This window comes from Lampris incognitus, chromosome 13 (assembly GCF_029633865.1).
Source record: "Lampris incognitus isolate fLamInc1 chromosome 13, fLamInc1.hap2, whole genome shotgun sequence".
NCBI classification, from domain to species: domain Eukaryota; kingdom Metazoa; phylum Chordata; class Actinopteri; order Lampriformes; family Lampridae; genus Lampris; species Lampris incognitus.
In genome coordinates this window covers 20,710,307-20,733,098 of record NC_079223.1, presented here as the reverse complement: position 1 = coordinate 20,733,098, position 22,792 = coordinate 20,710,307, and the positions used below count along the sequence as shown (strand labels likewise).

General features: G+C 44.4%; 2 protein-coding genes across 2 annotated transcripts in view; both read left to right on the top strand.

Moving 5' to 3' along the window:
- Positions 1-1,004: 1,004 nt before the first annotated feature.
- On the top strand, positions 1,005-4,098 carry LOC130122472 (U6 snRNA-associated Sm-like protein LSm3). The gene is made up of 3 exons (XM_056291406.1): positions 1,005-1,069; positions 1,260-1,314; positions 3,781-4,098. Exons 1-3 carry the CDS (start codon positions 1,005-1,007, stop codon positions 4,096-4,098), a joined length of 438 nt encoding a protein of 145 aa, XP_056147381.1.
- Positions 4,099-8,875: 4,777 nt separating this feature from the next.
- LOC130123220 (protein kinase C epsilon type-like) overlaps positions 8,876-22,792 on the top strand; it is a 114,627-nt gene continuing 100,710 nt past the window's right edge. The window contains exon 1 of the mRNA XM_056292354.1: positions 8,876-9,252. Coding sequence (XP_056148329.1) covers positions 8,905-9,252 — 348 coding nt within the window. The 5' untranslated portion in view covers positions 8,876-8,904. The remainder of the gene's footprint in view (positions 9,253-22,792) is intronic.

Sequence of the window (22,792 nt, the reverse complement as noted above, 5' to 3'; positions counted from 1 at the left end):
TGTAGCATTTGGTAAGTAGTTCTGCGATGCCCAAGTAGTTAAATCGATTAATTAGTATTGTTTTAATCTCTTGTAGCCAACATTGATAGTCAGAGAATTACATGACCAAGCCAACCTACATTTGAAAGACAACCTCATCCTACTCGCTAAATCATGTCACTTAGTCTTTCTACTGTATAACTACTCACCAATTCACAGTTTACCAACAGCAAACAATGTGTGGAAATGATGATGCTGAGGCAAACTGTAACTGATGCACGCTGTAAAAGTAATTTCACTCAGCATCACCATATCCACAAGCGGACACTTGTTCACTACCAGAACAGTTTGCTTACTCCCATGTGTCATGTGATTGATAGGGAATGCTGTAAATGTGTCGTTAAGAGGGATTCCTTTGCCTAAAGTGCAAAAGAACATTATAGTCTTCTTTTTTTTTGCCTTATTTGCCAAATAAACAAGTCTTTTGTGAACTGTTTTAGCAGTCCCAAATGACTTTTACTCTGTGAAATTTTTAGCCAGGAATGGCACGGTTGCTTAGTGGCAAATGTGATGTTGTAAAAGCAAGAGGGTCACTGGTTCAATCCCGTCCCCTTTTATGTTCTGGAGTTTCCTCCAATCAGAAAATGGACTATTGAGGGAATTTCCCGAAAACCTGCAATCTGCAACTTTCTCAGTGTGTCTACGATGAGTTCTCAAATACAGCTCCTTCAGCGGAGGTGAGTAAATCCACCAGACACACTCGCCCCTTTAGAGGGTGAGTCATACATTATGGAAGACAGCCCTGCTTTGCAGAGCCCATCTGCATGATGAGAGAAACTGCCCTTGAGGGCATTTACAACATAAGTCTGTCCAAGAAGATGTGCAGCTGAGAGGTCGTTCTGGGTGAGCGAGACCACGACAGCGTGTCATGTTTTTGAAGGCTGTGGAGTTAAAAGTGGTGTTTGTCTCCAAAATCATGGCCGCTTGAAAAAAACCCCGACAAGCTGTGCCTCAGCAGTGCGGACATGACGCCTTTGCTGATGGCGAGGCTGACAGGGAAGACCCAGATGCTCAGGACAAGCTGTTTCAGGTGCACAAAAGCTTCATCATTTAAATTTGTTGTGTTGCAGTCAACGGAAACTTTTATATTCTTTTAGTTGACCTTTGGTAACGTGTGTAGTTTTAAGGACGGCTAGAAAAGCGCAACCAAGAGCCTTTCTTTCGAGATATACGCTTATAACAGCAAATATTTTTGTGCTGCATTTCTTTTTCTTACGCAGATCTCTGACATCAGAAACTGACTTCTCCTACAAGAGCCTTTGTTCTCTCCTGCCCGTGACACCAACACCCTCTTAACCTACCAATAAAATATTTCCTCTCATTCACTTAGCTGCTCTGAAGGTGGGAGCAAAATCCTTCCATGTTTTGAAATGATGTAATTTCCTGTGGCCGTGAGGATACAAATGTTCCGGTATGACCTATGATCCCACGTGGCACAGCTAAAGCCGGTGTTCAATTGTTTTTGGTGAATCTTACCGAAACACTGACCGAAAGTGCCAGAAGAGGAGTTGGCCAACATCCAGGGGATTCCCTCCCCATGTGAGAGATTCCTGTCCTCTGCATCTGGAGTTATAAACGTTGATAAATGGAGCGTATTTGGGAATTCATGAGAGACAAAGCCAGACATTTTTTTTTAAATAAGTAGACAAAGTTAGGAAGATTGCGCTCACTTATCCTCCCCATCCAACCCCATTTATTTTCTCTTTTTCTCTGCAATTGTACCTGGCCAATTACCCCACTCTTCCAAGCTGTCCCGGTCGCTGCTCCACCCCCTCTGCCGATCCGGGGAGGGCTGCAGACTACCACAGGCCTCCTCCTATACATGTGGAGTTTCCAGCCATTTCTTTTCACCTGACAGTGAGGAGTTTCGCCAGGGGGAAGTGCATGGGAGGACCACGCTATCCCCCCCCCCGAACAGGTGCCCCGACCGACCAGAGGAGGCGCTAGTGCATAGACCAGGACACATATCCACAGCTAGCTTCCCAGTTCCCACCCGCAGACACGGCCAATTGTGTCTGTAGGGACGCCCATCCAACTCCACTTCTGAAAGCACATTGTGTTGCCCTGTGTATGAAATGGGCTCTATAATTAAAGTTTGACTTGACTTGACTTCTAACCAGCAATGCCACTGATTTGATGATGTCTTTAATGGTTTATATGGTTATGCAAACAATGATTCTTCTCTGGAAACGCCAAAAGCTGACCCTGCAGAGCCCTGCCATCCTAATTATGGTGATTCACTTCACTTTGTTGCAGGGGACATACAGTAAATGCCCTTGACTACACCATATGTTCCCAGGATGAAACATAGGTGGCAGCAAAGGTAGAGGCCTGCACTAGCTCTGAACAGATGGCCCTCTAAAATCAGCAGAGCCACTTCTGACATCTCCTGGTATTTATAAAACAATGCATTGCTACTAACAGCACACGAAACACAGCAAGTATACATATTGAAGGTACACCAAATTCTGTTTCAAATGCATGATGATAAGATTCAAATTTATAATAAATGAACTGTTTCAGCACATATTCAGGAATGCACCACCTACTACAGAGAAACAAAACTTGAAAGACAAAAAAAAGCAGGCAAAATCAAACGAGATTTAAATCATTCAAAGTATTTTGGCTCTCCCTTAGCTCTCCCACGGCTCTCCTCATTAACTTTCAAACAGTGCTCGCTGCCAAGTGCCAAGTTTTACTTAGCAGGGCTACATTCTGAGAGCCTCGCTTCTCATCTTTCCCTGGCTTCTTATCAGGTGGGAAATCCACCAAAAACCCCGCAGGATGTTTCACTCATCCCAAAAGATACCCACAGCACACATACAATGTATAACCTTATGGATTCTAACACGGCAAAACGAACGGGTTTTGTCCTTGGTAATTTCTTCCATAAATAAAAGCTGCCGCTCTAAGTGAATTTCTCATCACCGTGTGTTCAGCTCACAGCGATGTCTTTCACAATTTCCAGCGTTACTTTGACTGCTTGTGTAGTTTAGCTGATGTGGTGTAAAGCACATGTTTAATTGTCTACAACAGGGGTGCCCAACTCCAGGCCTCGAGGGCCGCAGTGTTTGTAGGTATTTGTTGCAACCATGCACTATACCACCTGATTGAACTAATTCCTTTCCCTCCTTGGTCCAAGAGGTGAGCTAATTATTTAAATCAGTTGGTGTAGTGCATGGTTGCAACAAATACCTGCAAACACTGTGGCCCTCGAGGCCTGGAGTTGGGCACCCCTGGTCTACAAATTTGGGTGTGGAACATCGATGTCTTTTGCTCCTCAAATTTGGAAAAGAACAGGCCTGCAGGAAGAAAAAAAAGGTGAGTTAGCTACTTTGTGTGGAGGTGTATGTGTAAGAGGGGAAAAAAAGAAATTTCCTCAGGTCTGCAATGGTTGCCCCCTAATATAGGGAAAGGGATCTAACGATTGCACGCTCCCACCATATGTGGGAGGCAAATATCAGCCATTGAGGTAACTTAGTAGTGGAAAAGCAGTGGAAAAGTGGAAAGGCAATCATTCGTCATCTGGCCACTTGGCATGTGTGCACCCTCCTCGGGGCTTTGGATGGTACTGAGTGACCCCACAGATGGATGGCCTTTGTTGCATGAGTGAGTTCAAGCAGTGCAGCGCTAGAAATTGCAGCACTTAGTGAGTCCCTTGTGATTCCCTAGTGATTGAGGGCAATACAAATGAACCTGTGAGTTCCCCCTTGGGAACCTTGGGTTCCCCCTTGAATTCAGGGAGAAAAATTACAGATGAAAGTTGAGCTGCAACAGACCACCAACACAGTGGAGGAGCCCCTGGATCTGATCAAGCTCAGTCTAGATGAAAGGATCTATGTGAAGATGAGGAATGACAGAGAGCGCCGTGGCAGGCTGCATGCCTACAACCACCATCTGAACATGATCCTAGGGGATGTCGAGGAGACGGTAACTACAGTGGAGATTGATGAAGAGACATATGAGGTACTCTATAAGTCAACCAAGAGGAATATCCCTATGTTGTTTGTCGGGGGAGATGGAGTGGTGCTTGTGGCCCTGCCCCTCAGGATGGGCTAACCCTGACCACTTCCTGGAATAGAGAAACCTAACAACTGGGGAGTCTCTGACCTGGTTGGTGATATTAGGAGACGCTGAACTCAGACGGGTAGTTTCCATACCCCAGGTCAGGCTGGCCCCAACAATTTCGCCTCACTATTTATGCTTTCAGCTTGGAGGTCAGAAATTACCCAAGTGTGTGGTGGCAGCGGCTAGGGTTATTTACTACTACTAATAGTAGTAGTAGTGGTGGCAGTGGCTAGGGTTATTTATCTTGACATTTTTGATTTTATATTCATACCTGAATCCGATGCCTTTAAAAGCCTTGGGTGTTGAACACAACCGTTGATTTCCAAGAATCAACTCGGGCATTATTATAAGACAAGCTGGAGGATGACTTATTGATTGTTCTGTCAAGCTAGATGTTAATCATGGTATCATGTTGAGTCACTTATTATTTATTTTGGCTTATTTTTTCTAAACAGAAATAAAGAACTTGAAAAAGCAAAAAAAAAAAGTTCCTCCTTGGCGATGAACTTTGACTTCATTGGGTTTGTTTTCTGATAAGATGCAGATCACGCTGGGATTCCTAGGCAGCATAATAACATCCTCCTTTCTACTTGGTCCTTTTCCCATCAGCCTGGTATCATTTCATTTCATTGAGCAGACCCAATCAAGGTATCAACATCAGCAGTTGCAATATGCCGAGAAGTACGCATAACCCAAACACAACTTTATGTCTCTGAGATGTGGACATTGGTGTCTCATTTTTGGATGTTTACAACATGATTCATCTCCTTGGCCTCAGCCAGATTGACTGCATTCACCATGTGGGAATCTCTCTACTGGATGACCACTGTATAGAGGCAAACCTTGATTAGGGACAACTATTCTCAGCAAACAATGAAACAGGCACATTTTGTTGACATCCATCTTTAAGGTGGTCTTTAAGTCAGTCTCTTGTGGTCTTCATTGTGCGGCATGGTAGCCCAGTGGTTAGCACTGTTGCCTCACAGAAATAAAGTCCTGGGTTCGAACCCAAGGCCGTCCCAGGTCCTTTCTGTGTGGCGTTTCCATGTTCTCCCCATGTCTGTTTGGGTTTCCCCCGGGTGCTCCGGTTTCCTCCCACCATCAAAAAAGACATGTATGTTAGGGTTAATACTCCTGTCTGTGTCCCTGAGCAAGGCAATGGAAAGAAGAACTGGAGTTGGTCCCCGGGTGCTGCAGCTGCCCACTGCTCCTACACTATAGGATGGGTTAAATGCAGAGAACAAATTTCGTTGTAACCTGTACAATGACCAAAAATAAAGTGGCTTTCTTTCTTCTTCTTCTTCTTCTTCTTACTTGGCAGCTATGAAGAAAAGGCCATCTTAAAGTCAACATCTCGCTCGACGGCTGTCAGCCACTTGCAGGCCACTGTACGAAATGTATCGCACAAAGCTTCGCCAGGTTTAAATACATGCCCATCCCGGCAAGCAAACAATGACAGTGTCGTCATCAACCTTTCTCCACTGCCCTGATCCACATCTCACGCAACTCTGCTGCGCCATCGAGGCACCTTTCACAAGGCACCTGACACCACTGTAACCTATTTAGTTTATCAATGATAGGGGACTTTGACCCCTGCCCTGTTAGTTGCAATAACTTTGGAGAGCGTTTTGTAAATTTGGACCTTTTTCTGCTGCTGTGTAGTTGCAGTCTATCTAAACCAGTTTGTGTATGTTCACCATCTGAATGAATACAAAGTTGAATGTAACTTACTACATACACAGTGGGCTATGTGATGGACTAATTCTTCCCCCTGTTCCTTTTAGTTACACTCGGACACTTTTGTTTTGATCGAGATGGGGTAATCTGGTGCCCTCGACGTGTTTGAAAATGCTCAGGTAATGAAAGGAACTGAACCTCAACACGTTTTTTTATGTCACCGTGGAGGAAGCCGTTTACCAACTTGGATGTTTTCGTAGACAGCCAGTAGGGGGCAGTGGTGGTCAAGGGTTGACAGTGTATGGCGCTTTAAGGGCACAAAGTTTACCCCCCCCCCAAATGCAATAAATAAATAAAGTTTTAAAATTCGGGTAAATTCAAATTTAGAGTTATGGAGAATATATAATTTTAAGTGACAAAGCCATAAAAAGAGATCCTATCAATGTAGCGCGGTTTCCTCTCAAGGAGGTGTATTATTACCGCTCTGAGCGTGTCATACATCTCACGTTTCTTGTGTGCAACAGAGGTTACTTTATCTTGCTGCATCAATGGCCGAAACACGCGAGTCAGAAGGAAAGTGGAAGTGAAGTAGAAAAGAAAAAACAGCTGCCAAAGCATTTCAGTCTTTCTTGCCTTATGGCAAGAAAGACTGAAGGTCTAATAGACTAACCAGGACAGATTTGCTAGGGAGTAATATGCTAGTATGTCCTTCTGGTGTGCCAATGCACTGCTGAAATAAATCTGCAATGTAATTTACAGAGTGCCCTGTCGCTGCACGGAAGCTGAATTTAACAAGAACATTTTCAACATTTTCATATATTGTTTAAGATTAAATTTATATATATATATATATATATATATATATGTGTGTGTGTGTGTGTGTGTGTGTGTGTGTGTGTGTGTGTGTGTGTGTGTTTATATATATATATATGCTCCTCATTAGCCGAGCACTCAACACCATTGATGGTTTCGGAAAAAACTCGCTATATACATATATATATTTACACACACACACACACACACACACACACACACACATACATATACATATACATATACATGTATATATGTAATCCAGTGAGTCAAGTAAATTCTTTACGAGACAGTACAAGCCCGTTTCATGACATAAGCTCATGATTCATGATTGTTTATGATTTCAAGATTCATGATTTCATGATTGCTTATGGCATGAAACAGGCTTGTACTGTCTCGTAAAGAATTTACCTGACTCACTGGATTATTTTGCTCCTTATTGGTTGAGCACTTTCCCTACTGTTGAGTGTTTCCTTTAACAAAGTTTTATATATATATACACACACACACACATACACACACACGTACACACACATAGTGTGTTAATTGTATGTCTCCTGCATTGCTACATATAAAGCACCCCCCTTGCACCATGTCTATCAAAAGTCCTGTCATCAGGTATTGACAGGCTCCTGCACTGGAGTCACCAAGACATTCCTGAGCATTCTCTACGTGCGTTGCACTAAGTGCTGGATTTTGCTCGGACCCTTCTGTTGAAATTGTAACTGGCACACTTGAAAGGATCACAACTTGTTGCTAGTTGTGACGCGAGAGACAACAAAAAGAAAAAAGAAAACGAAAAAAGCACGCAGACGTGCACAGATCCCCCAAGAGAAAAGAGCTGGCAAAGCCCCATCATGTGACTGACCGCTGTGGACGACGCAAGCAAGGGTGAGAGAGCTGCCCATCGTGTGCTCCGCTCCAGATTCCGCACATGCCACGCATATCTTAACATTCATCCCCCTTTATTCACCCGCTGTCTCATCTTTTATTCAGCTGGCAATACATCGTCATTGAGAAGAACGATCTCTTTTTTGTGTGCACCTGGACGTACACAGGCATGCAGGGAGCTGTTGTGTGTGTGTGTGTGTGTGTGTGTGTGTGTGTGTGTGTGTGTGTGTGTGTGTGTGTGTGTGTGTGTGTGTGTGTGTGTGTGTGTGTGTGTGTGTGTGTGTGTCGGGGCATCCAGATTTCAACTTGACCGGAACTGTGTGGTATTTTAAACAAGTCAGCCGCCCAACTCAAAACAGCCGCTAGACAAGACGACACCTTCGCGGTGTCACAAGCTGATCCCGGTCTGCCAAAACGAGAAAAAAAAGGGGGGGAAACTGACGTGTTTTGCGCATTTCCTGCACCGTTTTGTTAGCCTGAGTGCATAGCACAGTGTCGTGCGGTGCTGCTGGGCAGGGGGGCAGGGGGGGGGCAGTGAGAGGTGGAGGTAAAACCAAGTGAAACCAGGAACAGTTGGTGAAACCGTAGCCATCGTAACGGCGACGCAGAAGTAAACCGTTTGTTCGGTCCCGATCGAGGAGTCCTTCTTTCTTTTTTCTCTTTTTTTTTTTTGCAGGATCATCCCAAATGCGCAGCGGCGGGGAGGCATCTGGAGCCTCCCACACACGTCTCCTCCTCCTCCGCCCCGGTCCGCGGAGCAACACGGCGCTTCCACGGAGCTCGAGCGGAGTTGTTTTTTGGGCGCCTCGGAGGTGGAAAAGCAGCGGCCGACATGTCAGACCGACTCAGACGCGGAGCCCAGTAACGGGAGGCGTGTGTTGATGGGGGTTTTTTTGTTGTTGGGAAAAACAAGCTGTTGATATCCCGACCTGCACGCACACGTTTTTTTTCTTTCCTCCCTATTCCGAGCAGCTGTAAAGGAAGGCGGTAGCAATTTCTTTTTTCTTTTTTTTTTTTAAATAAACGGACTTTGTGAGTGTAAATAGCATGTTAAGCAGACGCAATAGTGGAAAAAGAGAATTCAGGTAGAGGGAAAAACAATATCTGTGATTTGTGTGGACCGTGTTATTGCTGAACTGGTGGATGTGTTTGACTGAGGACCGCATTGCCTGTCGTCACGTTACGTTGGAAGGCTTTACGGTCTGTCTGGAGGACCACCGGTTGAAAGCGGAGGCAGTGTTGAGACCATGGCCTTCACCGGGGGACATAAATCGCTGTGAAACTACCGCAGCGCCGTGCGTGTGTTTGATTCATCTGGGAGCTCGTCTCGGACGGGGGGGTGGGGGTGGTGGGGTGGGGGCGGCTATCTACTGTGTTACACGGTGTTAACCGAGCGGCGGGCCACATTTCACCACCATGGTGGTGTTCAATGGGTTACTCAAAATTAAGATCTGCGAGGCGCTGGACCTGAAGCCCACGGCCTGGTCCCTCCGACACGCCGTCGGCGTGAAGACGCAGACGTTCCTGCTGGACACGTACATAGCGCTGAACGTGGACGACTCCCGGGTGGGCCAGACGTCCACCAAGCAGAAAAACAACAGCCCGGCGTGGAACGACGAGTTCACCACGGAGGTGCGCGACGGCAGGAGGATCGAGCTGTCCGTGTTCCACGACGCGCCCATCGGATACGACGACTTCGTGGCCAACTGCATCATCCAGTTCGAGGACATACTGCACAATGGCAGTAAACACTTCGAAGACTGGGTAGGCAATAATGTCACTTTAACACAAACAAACGCCTCTTCGCTTTATCACACAAGGTGGTGGTGGGGGGGGGTTATCGCCATGAAAATAAACGACTGCCATAACACATGCACATCAGCAACTAACCCATCTGTGCTTTTCTTGTCCTTTCTGTTCCGTAACTCACTGCTGTAACTCTGCGAAGTGTTTATGGCAGTATGTACCTTGAGCTTGGCATTAATACTGCTACATTTATGGGTTCGAGTCCCACCGGAGCCATACTGTAAATGCGATGCAGTTGTCCGCTCAGCAGCTGTAGAAATGCAGTCATTTCACTTGGGAGAAAAAGGGGGGATTGACAGCACCGTGACCACGCTGATCTGCTGTAGCAGTCTGCAGGATGCACACAGCTTGAAGGGTAAGAAGGAGGATGGACAGGAGAAGGAATGGGTGTGTGTGTGTGTGTGTGTGTGTGTGTGTGTGTGTGTGTGTGTGTGTGTGTGTGTGTGAAGAACAAGGCGAGTAAATGATAGCAGGAGAGAAGAGAGAAGGAGGGAAAAATAATGCATGCCCCCCCTCCCCATCATCGATATGATCAACAGCTTTGTTTGGGAAATAATGACCGTGCGTGTTCATGCGTGCACCCATGCTTGCATCTGCAACTCACGGTCACTGGACCCTGGCGAGCACGTAGCGTTCAGCTCTGACAGTCTGGCTAAAACCCACAAACCCTCCACTCAGCAACCCTAAATGACAATGTTAAAAGGGTTGGGGCCACGTCTCATCCCACCTACCTCTTTAGAGCAAGCAGGTTTACACAAAGGTGTCGTATTGTGTGGAATCAACAGTGGCAAACAAATATGGATGCCCATGTGGGCACAGTGTTGGGGAAGAGTTTGTGAACCCTTTGTAATTACCTCGATTCCTGCGTTAATTGCGCTCAAAATGGGGTCCGATCTTAATCTCAACAGATTTGAGTTACAATTACAGATAAACACAATCTGATTAAAAAACAGCACGACTGAATCAAGCTATGTCTTTGTCAGACAGTTTAAACAACCATGCTTTTTCCAACCATGTAGGCTAGGAAAAAGCATGTGAACCTTTGGATTTAATAACTGGTGGGAAGTACTTGAGCAGCAGTAACCTACACTGAACATATTCTGTAGTTGCTGATCGGACCTACACAATGGATAGGAGGAATTTTAGACTCAGGCTCCTTGTTGTCAAGTCATTGTTGTCCTTGCTGTTACGTTGTCAAGGCCCTGGAGCAGTAAAGCTGCCCCCCACCACGCTAACCCATGCACACATACATATCACTGTGTCCACCTGGCAAAAAGTTAAACTCATCTTACCACAAAGCACTACTCAACTAGCACTGTGGAACATCCAGGTGACCTTTGGCAAAGATGAGCACAGAGGTCATGGAGATGGCGACATCCCAGGATGTTAATCTGTGGATCTTGTTGTCTTCCTGAGCATTGCACGGTATGCCCTTGTGATGATCTTTGCAGGAGACCCATTCCTATGGAGAATAACAATGATACCAATTTGTAATTTTAGGACCAAGCCTTCTGAAATGCTTCTGTAACACTTTCCTGCTATGAGTGTCAATTATCAGAATCAGATTTATTGCCAAGTAGTTCAAGAATATACAAGGAATTTGCCTTGGTATGTTGGTGGTATGTTGGTGCAAGAGGGGAAAAAATTAACAGTAAATAATAAAGATAAAAGTTAAAAAGAATAATAAAATATATACTCAAAATAAAATAAAATAAGGTGCAATAATGGGGGGAAACTGGAAATATGGCAAATACTCTACAGAATGTTAAGTGAATTCTAAACTATAATTTATTTACAGAATAAGAAGTTATTTGCAGAATAAGCGTTATTTACAGCAGGGTAGTGCGGGCTTTATGCAACGTGTCCATGTACAGAGGGCACAGGAGGACAGATATATTACACTGTTTGTGCATGCGTGTGGGTGTATGTCATGTCGTGGTCTGGAGAGAGGGTCAAAGGGGGTGAGGGCTGGTGGGGGAGGGCAGTGTTAGTATCTGGGGGTGTCTGGGGGCTTGTTGGAAAGGCCTACCACTGTAGGGAAGCAGCTGTTCTTGTGGTGCAAGGTTCTAGTTTTTATAGACCTTAGCCTCAGAGGCTAAGGAAGAGACCATGGCCTGGATGGGTAGGGGTTGGCCATGATCTTTCCTGCTCGCCTCAGTGTCCTGGAGGCGTACAGGTCCTGGAGGGATGGCAGGTTGCAGCCAATCACCCTCTCAGCAGAGCGAATGATACACTGCAGTCTGCCTTTGTCCTGAGCAGTGGCAGCAGTGGACCAGATAGTGATGGAGGAAGTGAGGATGGACTCAGTGATGGCAGTGTAAAAGTGCACCATCATTGACTTTGGCAGGTTGAACTTCTTCAGCTGCTGCAGGAAGTGCATCCTCTGCTGTGCCTTCTTGGTGAGGGAGCTGATGTTCAGGTCCAAGTTGAGGTCCTGGGTGATGATGGTGCCCAGGAAGTGGAAGGTTTCCACAGTGTTGACTGCAGAGGCACACAGGGTGATGGGGGCGGGTGGCTGTGGGTACTTTCTGGTCCACAACTATCACCACTGTCTTTACAGCGTTGAGCTCCAAGTTGTTTTGGTCACACCAGTACACCAGATGGTCAATCTCTCACCTGTAGGTGGACTCATCCCAACCAGAGATGAGCCCAGTAAGGGCGGTGTCGTCAGCAAACTTCAGGAGCTTGACTGACTGGTAACTGAAGGTGCAGCTGTTTGTATACAGGGAGAAGAGTAGAGGGGACAGGACACAGCCTTGAGGGGAACCGGTGCTGATGGGGTGGGAGTCAGAGACGTGTTTCCCTAGCTTCATGCGCTGCTTTCTGTCAGACAGGAATAGTAATAATAATATTATTATCATTGTTAGCATTATTATTAATTATAATAGTAATTATAATAATAAATGTATTCATATAGCACCTCTCAAACTTGCAGCATAACATGCTTCACAATAAAACAAGATATGACCCTATATGAAGTTAAAAGTAAAATTTATAACGAAACAAATGGTAAATAAAGTTAAGATAATAGTAAACAATATGTGTGCCTCTAAAGTCCTCTAAAACACCAATAGAGCTCTGTTGTGAAGAGCAGACTGTTAGTAACAAGAGCTTTTTTTTTTTTGCTCTTTTTTTTGTTTTTTTGAAATCCATCCCACATCTGATTGTCATTTCAGTGACTGAAATACTTAACCCAGAATTACCCACCTTCATATAGAAGCGGTTAACCCAGAGGTTCACTTACTTTATCATACGTCATTAAACAGCGTTCATTAAAACATAAAATGTATAATTATTTGTGTTTAATCAGATTGTGGTTTTCCATCACTAAGGCAGCTGCAGATCCAACCGCATTTTAAGAAGTATAAATTCAGTAATCTAGGTCATCCAAAGGGTTTACAAAGTTTTTTTCTTCTCAAAACGCTGTGTTCCGCCATCAGCATTTTGAGACTGCTGTCAAATAGCATCACATTGTGCAGGAAACCAGAAATTATTTGATGCACCTACTAGATATGGATGTGCCGATAACAATATTTCATGGCCAGAACCGATTTAGAGCACAAGACTTTGAGTACAAACACAGTACTTGTCTAATCTGTCATTGTTGGTGAACAGCAGGCTTAGAACATCGCTTTAAGATAACTGGACCAACATCACAATAAAGGCCGGAAGGCGAGTGTGGCTGAATTGATATCTGACATGCTACTTGGCAAATATGTCTCCTAGTCATAGATTTTACTTTGGCGTAAATTCGCTGTAAAGGAGATTTGACAGCGATTCATCAGTGCCAAAGTTGAATATGCTGCAACTTTAAGCAGGCCTGACTCCTTTAATCATCACTGTTTTACACCTTGAGATTCATGTGATAGCAAATTGTTTGATGGTGTGACAAATACATAGGCACACACACACACACACACACACACACACACACACACACACACACACACACACACACACACACACACACACACACACAGTGCAGATCCTATTGCCTTTGTTGTCTTGTGGCTTGATGAATCACTGAACCAGACTAGTGCTACAAAGAGGGGGAGATTGGGTGTGGTGAGCCTACCTTCATGAGAAGCAGACACACACACACACACACACACACACACACACACACACACACACACACACACACACACACACACACACACACACACACAAGACAGGGAGAAAAAAGCAGCTTCGGTCTGTTGTCTGAAGTATCTGAAGCAGACAGACATTCGAGTATATTATTAATGAGGTCATCAGGTCTGGGGAGAGAGAGAGCGAGTCAGAGAGAGAGAGCGACAGAGAGACAGAGAGGAGCAAGTGGGAAGAAGCCTAACTAGACAAAGGAGCGGGAGATGGAGAAAATAGAAGGAAGACTGGCAAAAGAGGGAGAAATGGAGATGAGAAAAAGAAAATTTAGCAGCCACTGCGTATACCACATGAAAGTTACTGGGACTTCACCACGGTAGACCCGTAAGGCGGGAGATGTGGAAAGTCAAGTCAAGTCAATTTTATTTGTATAGCCCAATATCACAAATTACAAATTTGCCTCAAGGGGCTTTACAGCAACAAAACATCCTTTCCTTAGACCCTCGCATCAGATAAGGAACAACTCCCTAAAAAAAAAAAAACCTTTAACAGGGAGAAAAAATAGGAAGAAACCTCAGGGAGAGCAACAGAGGAGGGATCTCTCTCCCAAGACAGACAACATGCGATGGATGTTGTACTTACACGGTTTACAGAATACAACATTGAAAAAGGATAATAGAGTTATAACATTTATGAAGAACATGATGCACAGGATGCCAAGCAGTGTCCAGACGCCACTGGAACAGGCCAGGACCCAAGCCATGCGACCAGCATCACCATACAAAAAGAAAAAGAAAAGTCACACGTCTTAGTGAGAAGGATATAACACTGAAACAGGATAACAAAATTATATGGATTTATAGAGCTGTAGTTTTCTGTATTTGCCGAAGAAGTTTGCATGAAGTGTCAAGATGAAAATGATACTTGCTGCCATCAGCTAGTGAGAGTTTTTGTCCTCAGAGAGCACTTGAAAAAAGCAGGATGTGAGACGATGCTACTGAGAGTCCCTGTTAAGTGTTATAAAAACGTTGACGAGTCAAGCGCAAATGACTCAATGTACAGGCGTTCTGGAAGTTATGTAAGGTGGAGGTACACAAATAAACTTCAAGCGGGTTGGCTGAGTTTTGCCATAGCCATATTCACTGAAAAGTTTGAACACTTGGATGTTTTAAAGATAGCTTAACTGCTGACGATGGTTACGGACAGCGTTGAGAGGGCATCATGAGCTGTAAGAACATACGCAGTTATAGTTACTATTGGGATTTTCAGGAACAGAGGATTACTAAATTCAACATACTTCAAAACAGTTAATGAATACCACTTCCTTACTCTTGATTTTTTTTGTGTGTTCATCTTATTTCAGTGTGACAACTGAAATGGCAGAAGAAACTCAGTGGAATTCAGCTCGATCAGAAAGCCCACTCCAACATGAATACGTAGTGGAATCAAATAAATTATGCAATTTTGACAGAGCAAAACCAATTTTGTAATCCCACCTGTCATTCCTGATTAAGATATCCAGCTATGTTTCTGTATCTGTGACAGGTGCAATGTTGTGGACTCATGGGTGACTTGGGCCAGGATCAGACTACACGACATTTTTGTCTTTCACCGTGTCACATTAGACTATCACAGTACCATAACTTCTCGGTGCGTCTTGGCCGGGGGCACAAGTATGTCCCCGACCAATCATCGCACGCTGTCTTTCACGAGCTTGCACGGGTTCATAGGTCGTCGGGGAGCAGGGTCAAGAAACTGTCAATCATGGCTACAAGACGCTATGCGTGACGGCGTGCTGCTGGCGGTCTTGTGTCCCGAAACGAAAAAGAAAAGAAAGAAGAAGAAGAACGATTGTGGACGCTGTTGCGGCTACTGCTACCGGGGAATGCTAACCTAGCATAGCTTAACCAGCTACTCACCTTGTTGCTCGCCAACATTTAGCCCATCTGTTTTGACTCTGCCGTGGTCCTCCCTCGAGGAGACTCGGCTTCGTCGTTCCACCTGACAGCAGCAACATATGCACGCCAGGGAACATTCTGTCATCTTATTGGTCAACGTCAAGGGACACGTCGTAGGAGACGTCAGAATAGGCAGGAAAATGCTAAAAAGTCTGACTGACATGCTGGACTTTTCGTCGGGGTGTCGTGGGTTGTCTCGGACGCCACATTGCTGTTCTTGGATTATGTCACATCGTTTCCGACGTCCATAATCGGGCCCGACGCCGGAAACGTGTCAGCGACAACAAAATCATGTCAAAATTGGGCTGAAATCGTGTAGTCAAAGATTGGGGGGGGGGGGTATAATGAAAAGGACAGAGTTGAGAAAAGGATGGTTTGAGAAGGAAAGACGGAAAAATGGAAGTGGCCCAGACAGAGCTGCATTGTTCACATCCAGACTTAATGCCATGTCTTTGGTATGTCTGCTATCGCTCTCCATTTAAGCAAAGAAAACCAGGCTCCACATTTATCAGTCATGAGAATTGCACTTAGAAAAAAAATCTCCAAAGAACTAAATCAGGAGTGAACAAGTCATTTGTTAAACTGGAGAGAACTAAGTATCGGATCAACTCACATCAACTTATAGCAAAGTGTAGGAGTTATTCTTAAGAACAGCTCTCAAGTGAGGTTTTTTTTTAAAACCACAATTGAAAGTGCTGCAAACTAAAGATGTGCATAATCAGTCATAACAGTTCATACAGGAAGAGCCAATCGGTGCTCATGATTCAGCCTGCCTCATTTGCTGTGTAAGCTTATTGTTCACCTCTAAAAGATAGTGTGTCTGTACAGTTATGTGCATGGACACACAGCGGCATATGCTTGAGCATATACCCCCTGCCCTGAGATAGAAAAAGTGCCCTTTTGACAGGAACTTCTCTTTAATCTATAATATCAACAGTTGTTAAGGTACAAATCTCCTTGAAAATGATGGCCTCCAGAAGGCTGCTGCTGTAAGAGCTGCTCGTTCCCTTGCCATAGATGATGAAACTTTTGCAAAGGTAAATAAATACCTCGCAGCCCAAATTTGTGTTACACCCGAGTAGCGTAGCGGTCTATTCCGTTGCCTACCAACAGGGGGATCAGCGGTTCGAATTCCCGTGTTACCTACGGCTTGGTCGGGTGTCCCTACAGACACAGTTGGCCATGTCTGTGGGTGGGAAGCCGGATGTGGGTATGTGTCCTGGTCGCTGCACTAGTGCCTGCTCTGGTTGGTCGGGGTGCCTGTTCAGGGCGGAGGGGGAACTGGGGAAATAGCGTGATCCTCCCACGTGCTAGTCCCCCTGGCGAAACTTCTCTGTCAGGTGAAAAGAAGCGACTGGCGACTCCACATGTATCGGAGGATGCATGTGGTAGTCTGCAGCCCTCCCCGGATCAGCAGAGGGTGTGGAGCAGCGACCGGGATGGCTCAGAAGACTGGTGTAATTGGCCAGATACAATTGGGGGGGGGAAGGAAGAAGAAGAAAAACAACAAAACAAAGAAAACTTGTCTGTGAATGTTCTCATTCATCCAGGTCATGGTTATCCAAAGGAGTTGAATCAAGTGCAACTGGACTTATCCGTGAAGACGTTTCGCCTCTCATCCAAGAGGCTTCCTCAGTTCGTGCCTTTCTGACTAGACGAAGCTAGTCTGACCAGCTTGGTCTAGTCAGAAAGGCACGAACTGAGGAAGCCTCTTGGATGAGAGGCGAAACGTCTTCACGGATATATACCAAGTCCATTTGCACTTGATTCAACTCCTTTGGAAAAGAAAACATGACATCAAAAAAAGTGAAAACAAGACATTGGACTAGAGAAGTAACCTTTCCCCTCGTATCAGTTTGGCGTGAGCGACAGCTGCAAAGTGAGTTGGAAAACACAATAACCACACAGTGTGGGAGTCCATCAAATTATCAAGTTTTTTTCTGAATCAAAATAAAGTCACATGAGCAGCCAGAGAGGCCAGAGGTTTTCACAGTACCTTTACTTGACGGATACCTGTTGGCATATAATGGGAATTTCACCAAACATGACAAAATGGTTTTTAAAGAAAGTTATGTACAGCAGCTTTCATTCCTTTGCAGGAGGAGCTCGGCAGGTTGTACCTAGTGGCTGACTTTGAAAAAATACAAAAAAAAAATTGGGGGGGGGGGCTCATTTTTCCACAGTGAATAGATTTCATCATTACAAACACTTTGATAATGATTAATAATATTAAAATATAACACTGGTTATCCTTAAGACCACTGGTAAAAGCTAGCTAACAACTGAGCTTGTAGCCACCAGCACTCAATGCTTCTTTTTTAGCAATCTCAATATCTGTCTTTTGGTTATTTTGTTTGTGTGTGTGTGTGTGCGTGTGCGTGTGCGTGTGCGCACACATATTGTAGATGTTTTGGTTGACGAACAGTGTGACCGGCTAGGCCTGTATGATTTTCTCCTGTGTCAAAATTATAGTTGACAGGCCTTGTATGGGCTTGCAATGCAATGTCAGTTAGCTTGCTCCCATACAACACACACACACACACACACACACACACACACACACACACACACACACACACACACACACACACACACACATACACACACACATGCACACATGGTTAATCCACACCCCATAAATCTGAGCACATTATTCAAGTGGGCATGAAGGACAATATGTAGAGAAATAAAAATAGACCTAGCTATTATTCTGTAATAGATTAGGCAAAATGCTGTTGTAGCACAAAGATGGCTTGACCCATTCAATTTGAACTCACCTTTTGGTCTGCATCTGTCCAGGGATGTTGTTACACTGAGATGCTTTCAGCTTTAGGGTGGATAGACAACTTAACGTACTAGGACTATTGCTTAGCAGGTATTTTGAATCTTTGACTAAATGATATTTGATATGTGTTTTCAGACCAGTACATCAAAATATTTCAGTAAACTATCCTTTTCTGCTGCAAGCTTCATATTGGCAAACTCCTGTTGTGCTGTCAGACATGAGGACTTTTTGCAAATATTCGAACACTTTGAAAAGTTTTCTCAGTGACACAGGGACCATTTGGTGGAGAGGCGGATAAGAAAGCTCGTGTGCGATTCCCTTTCGTGTCGGGTAACTCAGAAGCTAGTGAATCACAACTCAACAACACCCTCTCGCACACAGGCCACTCTCTCCATTGTTACCTAGACCAACAAGACTTTGAAAACCGTAACAATAAGACAGGAGACTGTAGAAGATGTTCACAAAGCCACAGGTAGAATGCTCACTGCTTTGTTCCAGTTTTCACTGTCATTCACAGCCAGGTAGAAATATGCACAAACTAGCGAGACAAAGGAAATCAACCTGGCCGATAATATTCAAAACAAAAGCAGTGTTGAATTGTGTTGTCCGGTTTGATTTTCACCTATCCCATCTAAAAATAAGTTGGGTTACGCCAAGATGTGTAAAGGCTCAGGAGCAAGGTCCCGCGCTGAACATCAAGCCATGAAAGAAGGGGATCAGATTCCTAAATTTAACAGGAACTTAATCTTCTCTTTTGAACCATGATTTCATGTAAGGCCTCTGGTCTTGTTGAAACTTGTCATAAGACAAGAGCGAGAAGAAGTGGAGAGGCACAAAATGAAAGAGAGCGCTTGATTTAGAACATAACAGGCAGAGAGGGAGAGAGAGAGAGAGAGAGAAAAGAGAGAGAGAGAGCGACAGAGAGGGAGAGACAGACAGACAGACAGAGAGAAGAGACAGACAGAGAGAGAGAGTGAGACAGAGAGAAGAGACAGACAGAGAGAGTGAGACGGAGAGAGTAAGGGTGAGAGAGAGACTTAGACAAACAAGAGAGCGAGGGTGTTGATCTTGCTGTCTAAATTTGCATGGCTCGATGATTAAAGAAGAAACCTCTACTTATGTAGCACATTCCAGCGCATAGGTTTCAAAATGTTTTGCAAAATGCTGCAAGATGAAATATGCATATGTATCAGCAGTCTTGCAGTCTTGAAGAGAGAAGTGGCTGCTTGCCACCTCCCTCCCTGGTTGTCTCCCCACAGCCAATCCTGGCTAAAGATTGTCATATTAAATTCCTTGAAACTGCATACTGTTATCCATTTATGGAACTACAGTTGTCGCAGCAGGCCACCAGCAATGTAATGACGTTGTAATGATTCAAATTGTTTGGTATTGGCGCTCGGCAGTGAAGAAATCTAAATGGCGCATATGTGTCCATCGTGTGATTCCGTCCATGTCTTCTGCATCATGGAACCCATAGGACCCCACAAAAGACTTCGTCGTCTTGGCCCACACCATGGGACTCAGGAGTACTTTAAGAGATATGAGGGCCTGTTGTGTTCTCGTTGCTCTTTCTCTTTCTCTTTCTCTCTCTGTCGCTCTCTCTCTCTTTCTCACGGACATTCATCTATCTCTCCATATTCAGTTACATGCGTGCTGCATGAAAGAACGAGATGTCAGTATGGGTAGCATTACTGACAAGTGAGCCATTTTATGCAAGCACTATAGGGTGTTGATATAATGATTAAAATGTGTTGGTTTTTCCATGTGTTTAGATATGTGACTGAAATGATGGCCGTAATGAATAAAATTTGAGTTTGTGACAACTTACTTTATCAAGTGATGTATCAGTCATCCTGCCATTCATACTTAATTACAGCTGAAGTTCAGCGGACTAGGGGACCACCGAAACCAGGCACACATGTGAACACACACACTAGACTGTCGATACGAGCACCAAAAAGAGGTGCTAAGCACTACTTCACCCATAACAAGTTTGTGAGATAAAAAGGAAAACGAGTTAATAAACAATGCTGACACATTGTTCTCGCTCTCTCATGCACACAAACGATCGATCGAAAGATCTAGCACTTTATTTTCTCTCTCTCTCTCTCTCTCTCTCTCTCTCTCTCTCTCTCTCTCTCTCTCTCTCTCTCTCTCTCTCTCTCTCTCTCTCTCTCTCTCTCTCTCTCTCTCTTTCACCCTGTTCTTTTAGCCTTGCAGTTTGGTGTTGGAGATGTTTAGCAATGCCTTTCTGGCTCCCTGTGCCAAATAAGACAGGCCAAAAATTTATGTTGCTGTAGATTAGGATAATTTAGGGCTGGGCGATGTGGCTGGAAAAGTTATCACGATGAAAACTTTGATATCATAAGATCATGATTTTTTACAGTGGTACATACACAATAAATGATAAAGGGTTAATTTTGCTCCCAAATGAAAGATGACTTGTAGGGGGTGTAACAATACAGTCAACTCATGATTCGGTTCGATACACTCATGATTCACTCACGTGATTGGCGGCACGGTGGCGCAGTGGTGTTGCCTCACAGCAAGAAGGTCCTGGGTTCAAACCCTGGGGTTGTCCAATTGGGGGTCATCCCAGGTCGTCCTCTGTGTGGAGTTTGCATGTCTGCCCGTGTCTGTGGTGGGTTTTCTCTGGGTCTGTGCCCCTGACCAAGGCAATGGGAAAAGAACTGGAGTTGGTCCCCGGGTGCTGCATGACGGCTGCTTACTGCTCCTAGCTACACAGCTAGGATGAGTTAAATGCAGAGTGTAATTTCCCGATGGGGATCAATAAAGTCTTTCAAAATGTAAAATTTTTTTAAAAATCACGTGGGTCAGAGGTAATATCTGTGACTCTGGTGGTTTTTTGTTTTGTTTTTTTTGTCCTCGCTCAAAACTTTGGTGGCTGTTCTGAGAGGACTGAGCAATTTCACAATGTCCTCTGCATTACTGATGTCACTGCTGTCCACAGTATCAGTGTACCGTGTGTTGCGTCGCAGTTCTGGGCTGACGAGGTGCTGTCTCAGCTGCCTGCTGTCGGAGTTAGCGATTTCGCACATCCAGTGTACTGTTCCACTGGGTGCTTATGTCGATCATAAATTTATGCGGTGGCAGTCCGATCAGTTTTTGTTCTGACGCCAAAGTTGTGGTGGAAGTGCTACTTCTGTGGAAATATGCTGCAGTCCCTCTCACATGGCTCAGCTGATGCGGGGAACCCCCAGTTCGGTGCCCAGATTTAAATTGTGGGCTAAACACCAGGGGTGAGACGATACTGGATCGAATTCTGAATCGTTCGATACGGCCTTCGTGGTTCGAGGCGCTCCCCACGTTGCGAGATCATGTGTTATTATAGAATAACCGGGATTTTTTATTAACTACTCTCTTCAGGCAGGTATATTTCCTGCAGTACTTAAGACAGCTGTCATTAAACCACTTCTGAAGAAGAGTAATCTTGATGCGACAGCTATTGCCAACTACAGGCCCATCTCCAACTTACCATTCCTCAGCAAAATCCTTGAAAAAACAGTTTTTTCCCAAGTCAATTACTATTTAATATCTAACAACCTTCTAAGCATTTATCAATCAGGTTTTCGATCTCACCATAGCACTGAAACAGCACTTGTGGCTAGTCTATATCCTCCACAACCACTGTAGAGGTCCTATAATGGCAGAATCAAAGGAGGGAACTGGATGTGTAAGGCTGGGATGTAAAAGGGAGAAAATCAAAATAAAGCAAAGTTAACAGCCCATAAAACAGCCATTTTTGATGCCATATTATGGTATTTCCCCAAATTTGTGCATATTAACTGCTACTAATGCAAAGCAAAGTCAAATGGATCGGGGCCGCATGCCTTTCCCTCCCCTATTCCCTGGCAGGTAATCTGCGTTTTAAGCTATTTTTGAGTGTATTTGAATTTGCTAAATATTACACAGCCAATGTTTATGCTTACTTCGAGTGGAAAAGCAAATAGGTCGCTAAGGAAATTATGCGTTAAGTGAGGGGAAACGGATATTTCAAAATTCTCCACTGGCTAGCAATACTTGTCATTTGTTTTCCTTTTTTCTCTGAAATGTTTTGATAACATATTTGCTTCTGCCCACGGAGAGATTGCTGGATTGCTTTAAGCGTATTAATGCTAGTGTAATTTATGGATTTTTTTCTTTCAACGTTCAGATTATGTGTCCAATAAAAAAATAAAATAGTGTTAAAATAATGGTTTGCATAACTGGTCGTTGTCAATTTTCTTTTTCTTTCTTTTTTATTTCCTTATCAAAGGACTTCAGAGAAGCACCCTAGAGCGATCCAGCATCTTGCTCAAGGACTCCTCAGTAGGGGCTGAAAAAATTGTTAATTTGGTTGAAGGTTGGTCGGCCATTCATGTTGCACATTGCTTTGTGCCATGTTTTTCTCACAGGTATGCTTTTCCCGAAAGTCCTTTTAAGAAGACTGCTGTTCTCCTGTCCTTCAACTTCTTTCACCGCATTTTTCCTCACATCCATTTGTCCTGTTTAGGACAATGCACTTTCAGGCCATGGTTTGCACAGTGTAATATAACATGATATACATCACTCTAAATCCTTTTACCCATTTTCAGCCAACAAATGAAACCACCGTGATGTGTTGTCACACATCATCATCTTGAATCCTGGAAGCGCTGTGCCTATCGAC